This window comes from Pelodiscus sinensis, chromosome 8 (assembly GCF_049634645.1).
Source record: "Pelodiscus sinensis isolate JC-2024 chromosome 8, ASM4963464v1, whole genome shotgun sequence".
Lineage (NCBI taxonomy): Eukaryota > Metazoa > Chordata > Testudines > Trionychidae > Pelodiscus > Pelodiscus sinensis.
Genome location: NC_134718.1, coordinates 72,223,480 through 72,239,709, shown reverse-complemented (window position 1 = coordinate 72,239,709; position 16,230 = coordinate 72,223,480). Strand labels below are relative to the sequence as shown.

The 16,230-nt window shown below is 51.4% G+C and overlaps 2 protein-coding genes across 4 annotated transcripts in view; one reads left to right on the top strand and one right to left on the bottom strand.

Moving 5' to 3' along the window:
• Window positions 1–15,630, top strand: part of CNNM2 (cyclin and CBS domain divalent metal cation transport mediator 2) — a 227,859-nt gene extending 212,229 nt beyond the window's left edge. The window contains exons 8-9 of the mRNA XM_075935558.1: window positions 7,976–8,031; window positions 12,848–15,630. Of these exons, the coding sequence (XP_075791673.1) occupies window positions 7,976–8,029 (54 nt within the window). The 3' untranslated portion in view covers window positions 8,030–8,031; window positions 12,848–15,630. The remainder of the gene's footprint in view (window positions 1–7,975; window positions 8,032–12,847) is intronic.
• Window positions 9,874–16,230, bottom strand: part of NT5C2 (5'-nucleotidase, cytosolic II) — an 89,006-nt gene continuing 82,649 nt past the window's right edge. For all 3 annotated transcript variants that reach the window (XM_075935560.1, XM_075935562.1, XM_075935561.1), the window contains 5 exons: window positions 15,441–15,611; window positions 14,529–14,580; window positions 14,140–14,200; window positions 12,913–13,089; window positions 9,874–11,618 (listed from right to left, as the gene is read on the bottom strand). In XM_075935560.1, the coding sequence (XP_075791675.1) occupies window positions 11,379–11,618; window positions 12,913–13,089; window positions 14,140–14,200; window positions 14,529–14,580; window positions 15,441–15,611 (701 nt within the window). In that variant the 3' untranslated portion in view covers window positions 9,874–11,378. The remainder of the gene's footprint in view (window positions 11,619–12,912; window positions 13,090–14,139; window positions 14,201–14,528; window positions 14,581–15,440; window positions 15,612–16,230) is intronic.

Genomic DNA, 16,230 nt, shown 5'->3' with positions numbered 1-16,230 from the left:
TGCACATTGTCTGGCTACGTCGTGAAGTCTGCACATTCCCGTCAACTTCTGTTCCTAACACTTTCCCTTTTTCCCCTTTAAAATGTATGTTCACAGCTCTCTAAAACCACACAATTGTCGTTAGATAATGCTGCTATCCTTGGGCCTTTTCACTGTCTTATTGTCCATCCTACGTGGTCTTTGCTAATTGTATCATATTGTACATTTCTCCGGTTTTTATCCAAGATGTAGTATTCTGACTACAGTATGACTACAAATTGTGTACATAAACCTGAATAAGCACAAATGAAAAACAACAAACGAAGTGTATACGTTTCATAAACCAGTTGTCATATGAATGAATGTGATAATTATTCCAATTGTGTTGTAGATTTCCAATCTCTCCTATTTATTTTGTACCTGATTTATGTGTATATTTTGTGATTTTGTTTAAAAGCATTTTGTTTATTTCAGTTCTTTTTAGATAAATGATGATTTTTCTGTTGAACGGCCCAGTTTATGCATTTCCCCTGCTCCCTGTTTCATCTTTTTATTTCAAGGGCAGATTGAAAACTTCCTCCTCCCCTCTCGTATGGGGCTGAGCACCTGGAACTCTGGAGACGGCAGCCGATTAGGATCCTGGTCCTTGTTAATCATAAGTCATGATCAGAGCATGCCCAGCTTGTTGCTGCCCTCTTAGGTTGCCACGAGTGTCAGAGGGCCTGATCTCATGCCCATGGATGTCAGGCTTGCCACTGGCTCGTGGGGGGACTGGATTGGGCCCACAGCCAAAGAGGAGAGAGACAGGACAGTCTCCCACTTGTCCATTCCTGGCTGGAGGAGTTGATGGCTCTGAACGTTGGCTGACTAGCTCCTGGTGGAACATTCCCATGGCCCCTTCTAGCGGGCGCGTCCTTTTTACCTTCCACTGATCAAATTCCTTCTTAACCCCCTTGTATCTCAGCAGGACAGACGTGTTTGCCATTGCCTGTAGGTGATGTGTAATGTGTCCCACAGGCTGGGTTCATTGCAGGCTCTGTAAGCTACCCAGGGACTTGGGTCGGGTTCTGCAGCTGCTCGGCCAGATGTGTGTGTAGCTTCGTCAGTTGCCATGTTACGTGCCTGTTACGCCTCATCGACTTCATTCACGTTACCCCTACTTGGGTTTCAAATCGAGGTGTGATGGTAAATTTCCATCTAGGCTTCAGCTGTGTAGCCAGCGCTCCAGAGCAGATAGGTGGTGCGTGTGGCTGTGCTCTCTGCCCATCCTTCGCCTCCCTTTCCACGCGCCTGACTCTCGAAGCGGCGTTTACCTGGACTCTGGTTGCTGAAGACGGTGGCCCTTGACTTCTCCCTTGGTAGCTGCCACATTGATTCATCAGACGGGCTCCTGCGGAAGATGGACCCACCCCAGTGCCTCTCCCAGCCTCCATGTTTGCTTGGCCAGATGTAGCATAGCGAGTTGGCATGTTCAATGTGGTTAGTTCTCACCTCTCACATCTCCCTGCGCTCCGCACCCCTAGTTACAGCTGCCTCTCTGCCCTCCTGGACCTTTTCCGTGTAATGTCCAAATGAACCTGGCCAGGACAGAAATCCTCAAGCTGCCCCATATGGATTATCCTCTGTCAGTGGCATCGGTTTAATGTGCCCGGGTCGTTGCCCTCACCCCCCAATGGACGGCTGACCAGGAGAGCGTGATCCTGCCCTCGCGTTGCCTTTGCTCTTTGTCGGTGCACTGAGCTGCCGTCTGTCCGACGCAGGCTCTTGAGCATACAGGTTGTTCTTCTCTGCGGGGTGTCAAATGTGCCCCGGAGACACTTTCCCCCTCGGCACCGCGGCTTAAACCCCTCGCCATCCAGATCGGGATCCAGAGCCTCTGATTAAGAGCTGGCATGTTATCTGCCCCTCCCCCCCACTGCCCTGCTGTTCTGGACTCTACCTAAGAGCCGCCCCCGGGAGCCTCCCACTTGCTGGGCAGGGGAGGAAGAGGAAGCGAGAACTGACATCAGGGTGTTCCCCCTCCCCCCCCACATCCTTGTGCCACGTATCCACAGGGGGCACACCAGGGCTCGGGAGGGAAGGAGCTTCCTGGGAGCTGCTCTCATGCCTGAACTTGCGCAGTATATTTAAAGGAGCAATGTGACTGTCACTGATACACAGTGTGTATCCCTGTCCCTCGTGCGCACTCACACTCGCTCACACTCACACTCTCTCTCCCTCTCCCCCAAGACCAGCACATACTTGTGGAGTTGCTGCTACTTGTTTGAGGGTTGTGGCTGGGCTGTGCTTTCTGTAACTTTTATTTCTCTCTCGTGCGTAACTGTTAGCTTGTGGGGGAGCAAGTTCTAAATGCCCCACCTCCCATGCTGGTGATATTTTTAAAATCTCCATTTTCTCTAGGGGTTTGGTCGCTGCTGCTGGTGCACATCCGCCCATTACCTCAGCAACAAAATACATAAAATTCATTCTGCACATAGGTGGAAAAATTAGAGGGGACACCAGCAGGGAGTTTCCCCTGGCCCTACGCCACTCCTGAAAGCAGCCAGCATATTGCTGCGTCCCCTGCGGGAGGCGATGCAGGGGATCTCCACACACTCCCCTTGCCTGCAAGCACTGCCCTGCAGCTCCCATTGGCCGGGAGAGGGACCTGCAGCCAATGGGAGTTGCGAAGATGGTGTCTGCGAACAGAGGGGCAGCGTGTCCCAGAAGGCAGCAGCTCTGAGGCTTCCATCCATCTCAGTGGAGCACCGTGTGCAGAGCTTGGGGGGCCCGGCCTGAAGACGGTATTTCGGCTCCTCGTGTCCCTCCATCCCAGTGGACGTTGCAGTGTGTATACGCTTGTGGTCTGGGCCGGGGCTCCCGACACAGGTCAGCATCTCGTAGTGCGGCTGCTGCCCAGTGGCCTCCTTGCGCTTGGAAATGAGCCCTCAGCCTCTCTGGTTCCCCTCCGGCTGCTGCGGCCAGTCATTTTCACAGCTCTGCTTTCCGAGTGTCCGTGGGGGAGGGAGACCTCCGCCCCCGCCCACGGTGCACAGCACGGGGAAATCCCTGCGGCCGTGCTGGGAAGGCGTGAGGCGGTTTGGGCCCTTTTCTATGCCGTTACCCACGAGGGCGCTGTGGCGTAGCGGACACCGCGGTGCGCAGGAGCTGCAGGGCGTTCAGAGAAGCCGAGGCGAGCTGTGGAGCTGACCGGGGAGCAGCCACCCACTGAGTTATGGATTCCCGGCGCTGGAAAGCCTGCCATGAAGTGAGCCCAACGGGTGTTTGCTCTGGCGCGGGAACAATCCACCCTGGTTGTTTTACGTGAACCAGAATGCTCAGGACGTGTCTCCCTGTTGTGCTCAGGGGGGTTTGCTCCTCCGGCTTCGTGCTAATGCTGTGGCCGTCGGGTGTCTGGCATGGACAGTGGCTGGGAGTCGAATGGCCGCCCTGCCGCACTCTGCCCCGTGGTTGCCTCTGGGGATGCCGTTTGGAAGGTGAGAATGGAGATGGCAGCAAGCGCCCAGTGACTTGTGCTTGCTTGGCCAGGGAAGGGGTGCGCTCTGGAGCCTCCCCTGTGCTGTGGGAGGCCCCGTTTCAATGCAGAGGCCATGCTGCTTGCTAGTCTGGTGGAGCTAAGATGCCACAGTTGGGCACTTGAGAGGCCACAGACGGGGCAGAGGGGTTCTTGGCCAGGAGCCGTAGTTCCAACCCAGGGGCAGCTGAGAGTCGAGACGGTTTCCCTTAGCGCAGGAGATGTTTGCAGTGTGGATGTTGAGTTTTGACTGGTGCCCGCTGTAGCATTCGTATGTACCAGGAGAAATGGCGTCAGGGAGATGGAGGAGATCTTATTCAGGGCATCTCGGGCATTGCTCACTGGCCCGTTTGTGTTCCTGCAGCATACACCAGCCGTCAGATCACAGCACTGTTCCTGTCCTCGTCTGGCCGTATCCGTCCCCCTGCCTCTGGACTCGAGCAGTGACCAGGCCACCTCCAAAAGCAGCAGGGGTCAGGGAATTCCCGCAAATGCGTTTCAGGCAGGCTTCACTGTTGCAGCTTAATCTCCGAACAAGGCCAGAACAAGAGGCGCCGGGGCAGCCTGACAGGCGGATGCACGTCCCAGGAGCTAGGTCACGAGGGAAAGGTCACTAGGATAAGGCAGGGTTTGGGTGTCTGGCTGCTGGAGTACCAACTGCATAAAGCAAGCGGGGGCTTGCGGAGCAAGAGTAAGATAGATGCTCTTGTTTCCTGGGTTCATGAAACGCTGGAGCCAGCGTGGAACTTTCTGGCATGTGCAGGGGCAGACAGAACGTCGTGTGGCCTGGGCAGTAACTTGTGGGTGCTCGGCTGCCTGCCTGACGCTTTCCCATCAGCAAATAAGGGTCAAATCGTTTCCATAACTCCATCCCCGCGAAGAGGCTTCTCCCCATCCCACAGGCATGCGCAGCCGGTGGATTGGAAGTGGGCCGTTTGCGGAGAGCATTTTGAAAGGCGGAATATTTTAAGCTGTTCCATTGTCCCCGGGAAAACTTCCGGGACTCTAGATCTGCGGCGCTGACGCTTACAAAATACAAATGTCTAAACTTTGAGAACAGCTTTTAAACAAAGTAAATCCTGCCATGGCCTCATCTTGAAAGGGCCAGTGACCTTTAGACGACTCCTTGTTCGCCCTTCGTGTTTTGTAAAACACCTTTGAGCTTGGGAATTACTGGATCTCGGGGGGGGGGTCAAGGAAGAGCCCCGCCCAGACGTCTGATTCCCACGGCAACTGGCAACGGACCTTGAGGAGTCTAGATGAGCCGAAGATGCACAGGCCGGATCCAGCTCCAGAACTGCGTGTGGGGAGGTGGAAGCCCCGTGGTTTTTGTTAGCCCTGGTCTGAACTAGCCCCTACGTCAGAACTAGCCCAAGTTGCACCCGGGTGGGGGTATTAACTGTAATCTGTTAAGGGGACCAGGTGAAAATTAGCTCACTTTAGTGCTGTGGCGATTTAGTGCCTGGTTGTCCGACAGCTCTGGGTCTGGCTTCACTCACCTCAGTCTCCTCCGGCAGCTGCAGCCCCCGCTGCTCGAGGCTCTCCAGGGGAAGCAGCTTCAGCCCAGTTTTGGTCTTGAGTCGCTTGCTAACCCAGCAACAATGGGAGACTAGAAGCTGCCACACGGTGCCGATGGCGGGTTTGGCTTTGGTGAGATGACCAGAAAAGCTGCTGGAACTTAGGGTGACTGAGCTGCAGGGCCCAGGAAGCGTCCCTGCTTCGTAACTACAGGTGCTGCTACCCCCAGCCCGGCTTGCTGGAAATGCTCCATCCGGCCGTCTGTGAAACGTGAGCATAAGGAGTCTCCCTTCTCGGGACTGGTTTCATGGGACAGATGGTTCCTTGGGCCCTGGAAACAACCCTGCCTTCTCAGCTTGTCCCACTGGATCAGGAGCAGCACTGTAGCTTGGACTGTGGATCTCACCTCCTGCTTCTGCAGCCGCACAGCTCACCAGGCGTGTGCCAGGCTGCCTGTGAGGTTCACTGGGAGACAGCAGCTGCTTTACAAAGGAAAAGCTGTTCGAAATGCAGGGGCTGTTCCCACCCAGGCAATCCCAAGATGGATTGTGCTGTGGCACTGACGCCAGCTACTCACGTGGTCATCGGTGTCAGGTGAACAGGTAAAGAACCTGAAAACGGTGCTGAACGAATGGTGACATGAGCTAAAAACGCCTGGCGCGCCCTGAGCCAGGAGTCACCTCTGCGCTGTGCGCAGTGTGTGCTTATATGTACGTGGGGCACTAGTGTGAGCACGTAGCCGGGGCGAACTTTGCTTTAAGTCTCAAGGCTATTTACTGGATGGCTGGTGGCCCGCAAGGTTTGCAAAACAGGGCTTGAGCCCACCAAAGTGCCAGACCCCCTGGCTAGAAGGGAGCCCAGAACTCAGGCTCCGCCCAGTGGGGGGGAATGCCCATGCTGGCTTTTATTTTGGGTTAGGTGTGTGATTCTTGGGAGCACTGGTTGGACAGTGAATGGGCTCAGGTGTGGCTCTGGCCTGCGAGAAGCAAACAGGTGAGCAGGATGGATTTGGGAATGGCTTTGGCTTTGGCTTTCCTCAGAGCACAATGAAAAAGAGGGGGACAGGCTGGTGTGAAATCCCACTGCACCCGCTTTTGGCCTCACGAAGTGGCCCTAGCACCAGACTGCGCACAGCACCTGCCAGGTTAAGCTTGTCCTGGAGAGGAGGTTCTTTTCAGGCCGAAGCAGTTTGGATTGGCCCCGAATTGGCTGCATGTGAAGCCCGTGTGCTGTGTGGGGTAGCAGAGAGCTGAAGCAGTGGGCTATTTATCTTCCATGTGATAGACTCCCTTGCCCTAGGCAGTCTGGATCCTGGAGGACCAGACACATGGCTTAGCCAAAGAAAGTCGGAACAGCTGCTTTGCAACATCCCTTCCCCAGCAGCCTGCTGGTTCACTCTGTGAGCTGCCTGAAGGCCATAATTTACTCCCTCTTCAGTGTATTACTGGGGATCGACCAGGGGGCTAGGCCTGCTCTCCCCCCCAGCCCAATGCATTGTCCTGCACCCTACGCTGTCTTCCAACACACATGGTATGGGAACCCGGGCTGTGGATCTCATAACCCTGCACAGCCAGCGAGCGCTGTCGTCTGTCCCTCAAAGGCAGTATCAGTGTTCAGGGTCCTCAGCCTCGCGGCAGAGAGATGGAAAAACTGAAGATGGAAGTGACTCTGCCTTAGAGTGGAATTCTAGCAGGAGCCAGCACCAGCCAAAACCCCCTCCATGGTTGAAGAGGCAGCTGGGGGCAGAAGCAATAGCAAACAGATGCTCCTGCTCCCGTGACCAGAGGCAGCTGGTAGGAGGAGAGGTATGACCTATGTTTAGGGCATTTGTCTCTCAGATCCCTCTCCCCAGTGTGGCTGCTGGAGCTGGAGCAGCCTGGAAGGACAGGTGGTAACAGCTAGGGCTTGGATGTGGACACGGAGGGCTGGGGTTATCCCCCCAAAATGTTCCCTGCCTGCCCAGCTCAGGCACGCTGGTGTTAATAGCTGGGGCCTAGGTTCCAGACAGAGCCTCACTTATCTATCCTGCGGGGGGGGGGGGACCAGACCCCTGGATTCTGTCCAAGCCATCACCAGTTCCCTTTACTCCTCTGCTGCCTTTGCATCAGCTCAGAGATTAGGACATAGGCCCAGCCTGTAGGCACCCCAGGTCCAACTCCTCCCACTGCCTGAGTGGTAGGGATTTGAACTCTGGCCTGCTGAGTGGTGGTATCTGCCTCAACCTCTCCTGTTCCACTTGGCATCTGTGGTGCCCAGCCAGAGGGCTAGGGGCCCAATGAGGTAGAGAACAGGTGTTCAAGGCAGTTTTGTGGGGCGGGGCAGGGCTTGAACCTGGGTGTCTCTCATGAGAAGTTAGTGCTCAAACCACCAGGGTAAGGGGCTGCTGCCTGTTGCAGGGGCTCAAGTACCAGAATTCCAGGAGCCAGCTGCCTGTGAATCCCAGGCAGAGCTTGATGCCTCCTCAGGCCTGGCCATAGGCCCCATTCTCTTGCAGGAGGGGGACTGGGTCATACCTTGGCCTTTTCAATTGGCTAGTTTAGGTGGTGCCAGCTTCAGCGTGCTGCGAAGCCTTTCTTGCCGGCCGAACGCCTCCCCTGCCAGGCACCGAGAGCCTTCGCTTGGCTGTGGTCAGTTTGCAGGGAGAACGGCTGCAACAAGAGTGCAACTAGGGACTGTCTGGGCAGCTACTTTGACATGAGAAGCCCCAGGCCATATTCATGGTACCTGCTGTTATGGCAGCCAGGACAAAGGCGGCAGGACCCCTCAAGTCAGGCATTGAAACACTGAGGCTACTGCCTTCCCGTGTGTGGCTCTAGTCCTATGAGTGACACTAAATGAGAGTAACTGCTGCATGTTCTGCTTCTTTTCAGCTGGCTACTGTCTTGGGAGTGCACCACCTCAGACAGGGCGGGTGCTGCAGCAGCATGATGAGGAAACTATTTCTTTTGTTCATCTGCTTTACAGGTGGGGGCTATGCTGCTTTTCATGCTACTAGGGCCGGACGTGAACCAGCAGTAACGGTAGGAAACAAGAAAATTCTAGTGTGAACAAGCCTTTCATTTGGGGGTTTTTCACACCCATCTTCTGAGACCAGAATCTTTAAGGGGTAAGATTCTATTGCGCAGTAGCAATGCACCAGTATGGCAAAATCTGCCAGTGGCGCCTGAGTTCTAGGTACACTGCTCTAGCCAGATGGCCTCACCTCAATGCACTTCAGTAGCTATGGCGTTTGCTCGCTGGGCCAAGCAGCATCAAGATGGTTTATGGGACTGAGGCTTCAGGTAGAACAACATAAAGCAACTTGTATAATTAAATGAAGTGGAAATGTTATGATAAGCTCCAGCATTGACGTCAGCTAGTGCTGCAGGGCTCAGCCGTACAAATAATGATAAAACTTCAGTTCCTGCTGAGGGCGCTGTTGCGCTTCCCTGAGACCATCACAAACACCACTGGCAGCTCAGCTAATCTTCCTGAGCCATTACTGCACAGAGTATCGGTATTACAGCCCTGTTTCATGAAAGGGTTAACTTGAAAGTTTACTTACACACACTTGGTTTGTATTCTATGATAAATCAGGTAAAAGCTCCATCGTGGAGGGAGCAATTGGAAAAGCTAGGGCAGGAGTTAGCAGAACTTTTCCTCAGCAGGAACATTGCTCCTCTGTCTCCTCCATGCCCTCCCCCAAAAAAGAAAATCCCCGTTTACCTGTGGCTGCAAGGGATGCTGTGGGAAGGTCTTTATTACCACTGAGGGCCTTTGGGTGGCATGGGCCTTAGAGGGGAGGGGACAGAGCAGTGGTGGGGGGAGGAGGTAGATGTGTGTCATTCTCCCCCAATACTCACCTGGACAGGTGAAACCTGGGCAGCTAGAGGGGAACCAGTGCCATGGAAACATCTGACCCAGTTCCCTTTGCAGGCAGAGCTGGTCTGTGTGTAGGTGCTGGCTACAATTGTCCCTAAAGTCCTTTCAAAAGCCAGTCAGGGCAACTTTCTAACCAGGGCAACTTCCAGGTAGCTGACCAGCTATTTTCACACTAGCACACATCCAGTACTGTATGTCGGTGTGCGCCTGTGGAGTAGCAGCTACCTGCACTAGGGATGTCAAAGGTCACCAGGTAACCACTGAAACTCTTGTGGTTACCCGCCCGGTGGGGCTCTGCAGTATGAAGTGTAACTCTAGTGCAGAGCCAGCAGTGAAGCTCCTTGGGAGCAAGGAAGCCTTATCCTGCTGGAGCTACCAGCTCTGCTTTCAGGGAGGAGCCTTCACTGGTGCAGCGATGCCAGCCCCCAGGAGCAGGGCTGGCAGCCCCTCCCGGCGCAACTGCAGGGAGGTTTTAACGTGAGCTTTGCAGCCAGCACCCCAGGAGCAGGCCCCTGCTCCTGAGGCGCCAGTGTGGGACCTGGGGCTGGATGTGCCCCAAACGGGGTGGTCTGGTTGGCCAGAGCAGCCTCCTGTCAGGGTGGGCGGGGAGCTGCTCCAGCCCCCACAGTTAACCGGAGCTAGCAAAGCCTTGCCCGTTAACCTGTCACATCCCTAGTATGCAAACGTGTAATGGTGGATGAGCCCAGAATCCCTCCCCTTTGTATGCAAGGACTTGCCACTGGCTTACGCTCTAATTCATTTCCCACTTCTTTGGGGCCCTTTGGTCAATCAAGTTACCTTCTTCCTTCCGTGCACGCTTCTTGTGAGTCATTTTCAGGAGGCTGGACACTGCCTGCCTTAAAACTTAGCAACAAAAGTGCTGGACAACATTTCCTGAAAACCCAAACTCTCTGATAGTTTCCTAGCTCATCACTATGCCTCACGGAATCCCTACCCTTCAGGAGACCTTCCAGTAGTGCACAAAGTGATAGGCAATAGTCTCAGAATCATGATGGTTTATTGACTTGTAGACCTGCTGCACCAGCACCTCCTGCTGATTGTTTTTCACTGTATATTACACCGGCATCAGATCAAATGCAATTTGAGATTGAACCAAAAGATCTAAAAACAGGCCCTCACTGTGCTCCCTTCACTAACGAATGGCAGTCTGGAGTAAGCCACGCTGCCCTGAGTACCACACCTTACAGGGAACAGGACCATACAAGATGGAAGCCCAAAGGGCAGAGACAGGACATGGAGAGCAGTTTGCAGGACAATGGAATAGACTGCACCATGTTCATTTCTGAAATGAAGGTACAGTCTGCAGCACCTGCAGGTCCTAGCACAGGCGCTTGGCGACTAAGCCAAATCTCTTGGCTAGAACTGTGCCATGGGGCAGCTGCAAGGTGCATTGTGGAATTGAATGGGTCACACAATTGCACCAGCCCTGCATTACATGATCCTAGCATGGGCCAAGTTCAGACTAGGCTGGATGGCCTGAGCACAAACTTCCACTCCAGATGCTGTTTGGCTTTTGTATCTTTGGGATACTTTGATGCTGTCCGTTCCTTTCTTAAAGCTGAGCAGAGGAAAAAGTAACAGAAATTAGGGGAAAAAATAACTAACATAAAGATATGATTTTAAGCTCCTATGCTAACAATACTTGTTCAAAATATATGAGGGTTTGAGGAAGGGGATAGATGAGAGCACGGACAAGTCTCACTTGTTTTCAAAATGTAACAGAAATCATGCATTATGTGCCAACAATGAACCATTAAAGCCTTTATCCACCAAGGGGAGGACAACAGACTTTCCTACAAACCGAAAACTACTGAATGTTGGTAAGCACCAGAATCCCAGAAATCAGATATTGCCAGAGTAATTTAGAACACTGAACTGCTTATAAGGGGAAACTTGTGCTTAGCAGAGGGTAAATTCAATGCTGGAAGCTATAATGCTTCCCTGGATACATCACAGTATTTAGTACAGGGAGAATCTGTAGCCAAAAAGCTGTGTGTTAAGAACACTGGCACAATTCACAGCAGGATTCTTTTCAAACCATTTTGGCTGTGACAAGGCCTATTGCATCCTTCCTTCCCTGCAGAGACTGTACCAATACCAAATCGTTGGTAGGACGCCATTCAATGAAAACCAGAAGAATTACATCAGTGGGACAAAAAAGGGAAAAACATGCAGCATCCCGAATATGTAACAGGACCAGCATTTTAGAAACACGTGTGTGCAGTCCAATCTGACTGCATTGTTAGAATCTCCTGTAGTACAGAATCCAGGGGCATGCTGAACTGTCTGCAAAGAGCCGATTTGCAAAAATAAAACAAAGGGGCTCCACCTGGTTAGTGTTAATTTTAAAAAGGTTTTAGAAACTTTCAAAATGTGTCTTTGAAAGAATCGCACCCACTCCCCTGGAACCGAACAAGAGAATCTGCTCCAGCTCATCACTGCCACAAACACGTTTTATCTTCAAAGAGGCTTCATTTTTTCTTTCCTATTCCTCTTCCTCCTCCTCTTCCTCTTCATCATCATCCTCATCGTGGCAATGTGTGATTTCTTGAGGAGTCTGAGGGAAGAGATTAGGAGGTTTTATCTCACTGATGGACCGGGTCAGTTGATGCCGTTTGTAGTCGGAATCTTTGAAGTCCACTGAGGTGCGGTTGCGGGTGGCCAGAGGCGATTCCTTTTCATTGATGTCCACATGAATGTGCTCCACTGTGGATTCATGTGGCATCTACACAAAGACAAGAGAGAGAGGTGGCCTGTTTTGCTGTCCCAGGAGGAAAGCTGGGATCAGCCTGCAAATGCTTTAAAAACTTCTCCAATATATGCAGATACTAATGAAAAACAAGCATCTGAAGTTTGTTAAATATGCTGTACTGATACACAGCGTTGGGATTGTAACTAAACAGGCAGCCCCACCATGCTGTGTGCGCTTCTGCCATCACAGAACTAATAGCAGAAGGCATGGGGGCTTTGGGTTGGAAGTGAACCTAGTGCAGTAGTTTTCACTACTCTTTGAAGCACATAGCTTCTTACTGGTGAAGACTAGGGATGTTAAGAGGTGGGTATTTAATCGAGTAATCAATAGAATTTTTATTGACTACTTGATTAGACGATAGGCAGCCCGGCTCAGTCCTGGCTCACGCTGGGTGCAGGTCCAAACCCCGCTGTGGCTCTGCAATTAAAAACAGCAGGAGCCAGGGAAGCAGGCTGCTTGGCTCCTACTACATTTTAAATTGCAGAGACGCAGCAGGGTTTGGTCCTGGACCAGCACGAGCTGGACTGAGCCAGGCTGCCTATCCAGCCAGCAGCAGCTCCTGCCTCACCGCTTTTGATAAGACACAGCAGTGCAGGCGGGCTGGGACGGGCTGCACCTCTGAGATGGTGCTGGAGGGAATCGACTGTTAAGCTGGCTCCCTTCAGCACTGACTCCTGCTTCCCCCCTCCAGGCAGCAATGGGAGGGAATTTATTGGGTAGTCAACTAGCAGACTACTCCTTTACATCCCTAGTGAAGACTAGTGACTTAACATCAATCCTGAGTGCCAGTAATTAGCCTCATTACAGCTTATGAGACTCTTCAATTGGAAATCCAGAATGGAGAATAACAAAATTGGTGACTAGATCCAGTGCTCCCCACCTGTCAATCTTCCTGCATCCCCAACTCTATGCTATTCTAGATGTGATACCATGCCCTTCATTCTAGGAACCTTTATAATTTCTCCTATCCTCTCTGAGCAGCCCTCATGATGGTCTCTGGCTGGTATAGTAGACAGCTTCTTGGGTGGCCAAAGTCACCCTAACAAGCAGGTGTCTGTCATCCTGCCCTAGAGCTCAGACACCTCCAGAAGAAGCTTACGCACCTCCTTCCTGTAATATGAGAACGCAGGTTTCCTATCTCTTCTGCACTACAGTGGTGATGCCCCAAGTCCTTAATACTGTTTATTTGGTTCTGCCAACAGCTCTCACTAACCATGGCATTTGCCTGTCGGGACTGCTGCTAGTTTCTCAATGGGTTACCACTCACCAGTACGTGGGCAGCTCTGAAGAGGTAGCTGAACGGATAGTACAGGAGGTTGATGAAAGATGCTGCATAGAGATCTGCATAACGCATCACCTGGCTGGCAAAGAGGGTCTGTCTTGAGCCACTACGGAACAGGCTTCCCATCATCCCATAGCACATGTCCATGTCGTGAGTCACTTTCTACAAGTAAAAGACAGATCAAACACTCTGGCCAGACAGCAAGACAAACTAAGAAACGGGGTATGTCTACACTACCACCCTAGTTCGCACTAGGGTGGTTAATGTAGGCAACCGGAGTTGCAAATGAAGCCCTGGATTTGAAGTTCCACGAGGAGTAATGGTAGTTCGGAATAGGAAGCCTAATCCGAACTACCTAATTCGTGCCGCGTGTCGCCGCAGGCACGGAGTCCGAACTAGCGGACATTTAAAAATGGCGGCGCCCAGCAATATGCAAATGAAATTCAAATCCCGGGCTTCATTTGCAACTCCGGTTGCCTACATTAACCAACTAGGGTGGTAGGGTAAACATACCCAGGGAGACTGGAAAAAGACTGTCACATAACTGGGACATTCTGAGCTCCTAGACAGCTCAGATTCTGCAGGGGTCTCAGAATAAAGGGGCCCTTGTGTTTGTGTTCTAATAGTGAGACCCCTCCCCCCCCCACACACAATATCCCTATTCAGATCTAACAGAGGGGAAAGCTGTTCTGGAGCCAATGACATTTCATCATAGCTGCCGCCATATCACCAGGCTGTGATGTCATCAGGCAAACCCTGTTTAGATCAGTAGATGGGGAATTTCCAGGAAACACCAAGAATGCTGCAGGAGGTAGTGACAGAAAACCAGTAGGTGTCCCTTGAGTCAGTACAGGATCAATGCCCCAGAATGGTAGCCAAGGGCACTGTGCTTCTGCACCTTTAAATCAGGTATAAAACCAGGTTCTTGACCAAGGGATTCTTCCTAACAGTGCAAGTGCTATCCCCAGCGTTCTGGCCAAATTCCAGCTGGAGTAATAACCTGCTGCTGCTTTTTAATTTCAGTTGAATGTGATGCACTTTACTTCCCTGCCTAAGTGATTGTGTGATGCTGCGGTATTGTATTGTGCTGCATTCCACCCCAAAGGTGGGTGCATTTTAGTGCTAAGGGAATTGGTCCCAGTACACAGTTATGTATTAGACTAGAGCACTTTGGGATCCTTCAGGACGAAAAGGTGTTTTTATAATCAATACCTTAATACGTCTCTGGATGGAACTGATGTCAGGGCGTTCATTGCTGCTACTGTCCAAATGCCTGGGTACAGAAAAAAATAACAAAATTGTTTGAAAACGTTCAGGAAACGAGGGAGTTTAGAGGCTGGGTATTTTTTAGTCAGGAAGAATGGTCTGTAGAGGAAGATACGTTGGCTTTGTGGGTAGAATGCAGGATTATTAGGAGTCAAGGTCCCAGAGATCAACTCCTGGCTGCGCAAGACTCATTATGTGACTTGGAGAAAGTCACAATTATGCCGTGCCTCAATTTCCCTATGTGTTAAAAAAGAATATCACTTAATTTACATGGGACTTGTGAGCTGCTATGTGGCAGAGGAGAATTATTATAATACGAATGTTGGAATACTCACTTGTACAGCTCTGCCAAGAAAATGTCCAGACTCTGCAGCTCTTCAAAAAGGGCTGAATAATTTCAGAAAAGAGAAGAGGGTTAGACTGCTACAACTGAAAACCTGCCAGACGCTTGTCATAAGAGGCCGCGTGGCCAGAAATGGAAAATAAAGCAGAGTGTGTAGCTGCTAGGGTTGACGTGCTGAAAAACAGGTGTCTAATCGAGATGGTTCAGATAAAGAGGTGAATGCACACTGGGCAGGCCTGGCAAGGCTCAGGACTTGTTTTCTGGGACTGATCCCTGGTGCTTTAGGGCCCACATCTGCAGGTTTTATATAACTAATCCCTTTGTCATCAATGGGGCAATTTGTATGAGTAGAGCCACTTTCTAACAGGGCTTTTGAGAAGTGGCTTTTGATGGAGGGTCATACTGATCCAGTCAATAAAAAAGGGGTGGCTTATTTGGAAATAATTACATGGCTTGGAACACTTAAGGCCATCAGATCACAGCTTCTGTCCAGGCTCAGTTTAATAAACATCATGGGAAGAATTCAGCTGGAAATTTCATCCCCTTCACTGCACCCGAATGCAAAAGGCCCCTAGATGCGTCCTCGCTAAGAAGTGCCGTTGTTAGCAACAGCTGGGTCTGTGGTCTGAAAGGCTGAGCAAGTATTCCCTGTCCTTTTCCTCTTAGGTAATTGGGCTGCATCAACCCGTAACACACGGGGAAGATCTTAGCAAAAAAAAGAAACAAGCAGATGCATGGTCTCAGAGAGCTCTCCTAGACAACATATGACAAATACGGTTCCTAATTAAGTCTTGAAAAATATTGCTGAAATCTCCCATCGTTTACACTAGAGAAGCTGCAGTGAGGCCGATGGCGTTGCACCGGTGAGGAGACAGCAAAACCTGGTGTCTGTCTAGTTTCTTACAGCTTTTGTCAGTCCACACATGCAGCTCCTGGGCTAGTTCAGGAATCACTAGGAAGGTCCTCCAGCCCTGACGTTTCTTGGACTTTAGGATGTCTCCAAAGATGTGGTCTCCAATGTACAAAATGTCTTTGCCCTTGGCCCCCAGCAGGTCACAAATTGTATCTGAGGAACCTGAGAGGGAATGAAAACAGGACAGGCTCACAACTGTAAACTGAAGGGAAAGATTTCTCACATTTCAGATGCTACAACTCAGGTGCATACCTGTCACACAGTGCAAAAACAAGTGTCCAGCAATTGCAGCTACACACAGAAAAAACATACACTGACAGCCAAGACACAGGGGGTGGTGGGATACAGACAGCAAGTTGGTCGTCCTCTTCCCAGAAACCACCTTTGCCAAATGTATTATCCCTACTGGGCCAGAAAGCAATCTCCTCAGGGGTGTCCCCAAAGAGCCTGTCTGCTCCATACTGGCACATTACAACAGTGGCCAAGCACTTGCAGCTGTTTGCCCTGCAGGAATGTCTGCACAGGTACTTGGTGCTGTGGTTTCCAGCCTGTGGGCAGTATCGGGTTTTCTGTGCCGGCTCTCACCTTCTCCCCAAGTGAATGATCCAAACCATTTTCACGTGTCAGAAGAGCTGTGTAAGCCATCGCGCTCATTCCCATTGCCCTTCCTTGGAAGCAACATGTGAACTGGGCCAGAGGATTCTGGGTGCACAAACACCTGAACATGGCACTGAAGTATAAAAACAGCTGAGAGCTCCTGGCCAAGTCCCAAGCAGCCACA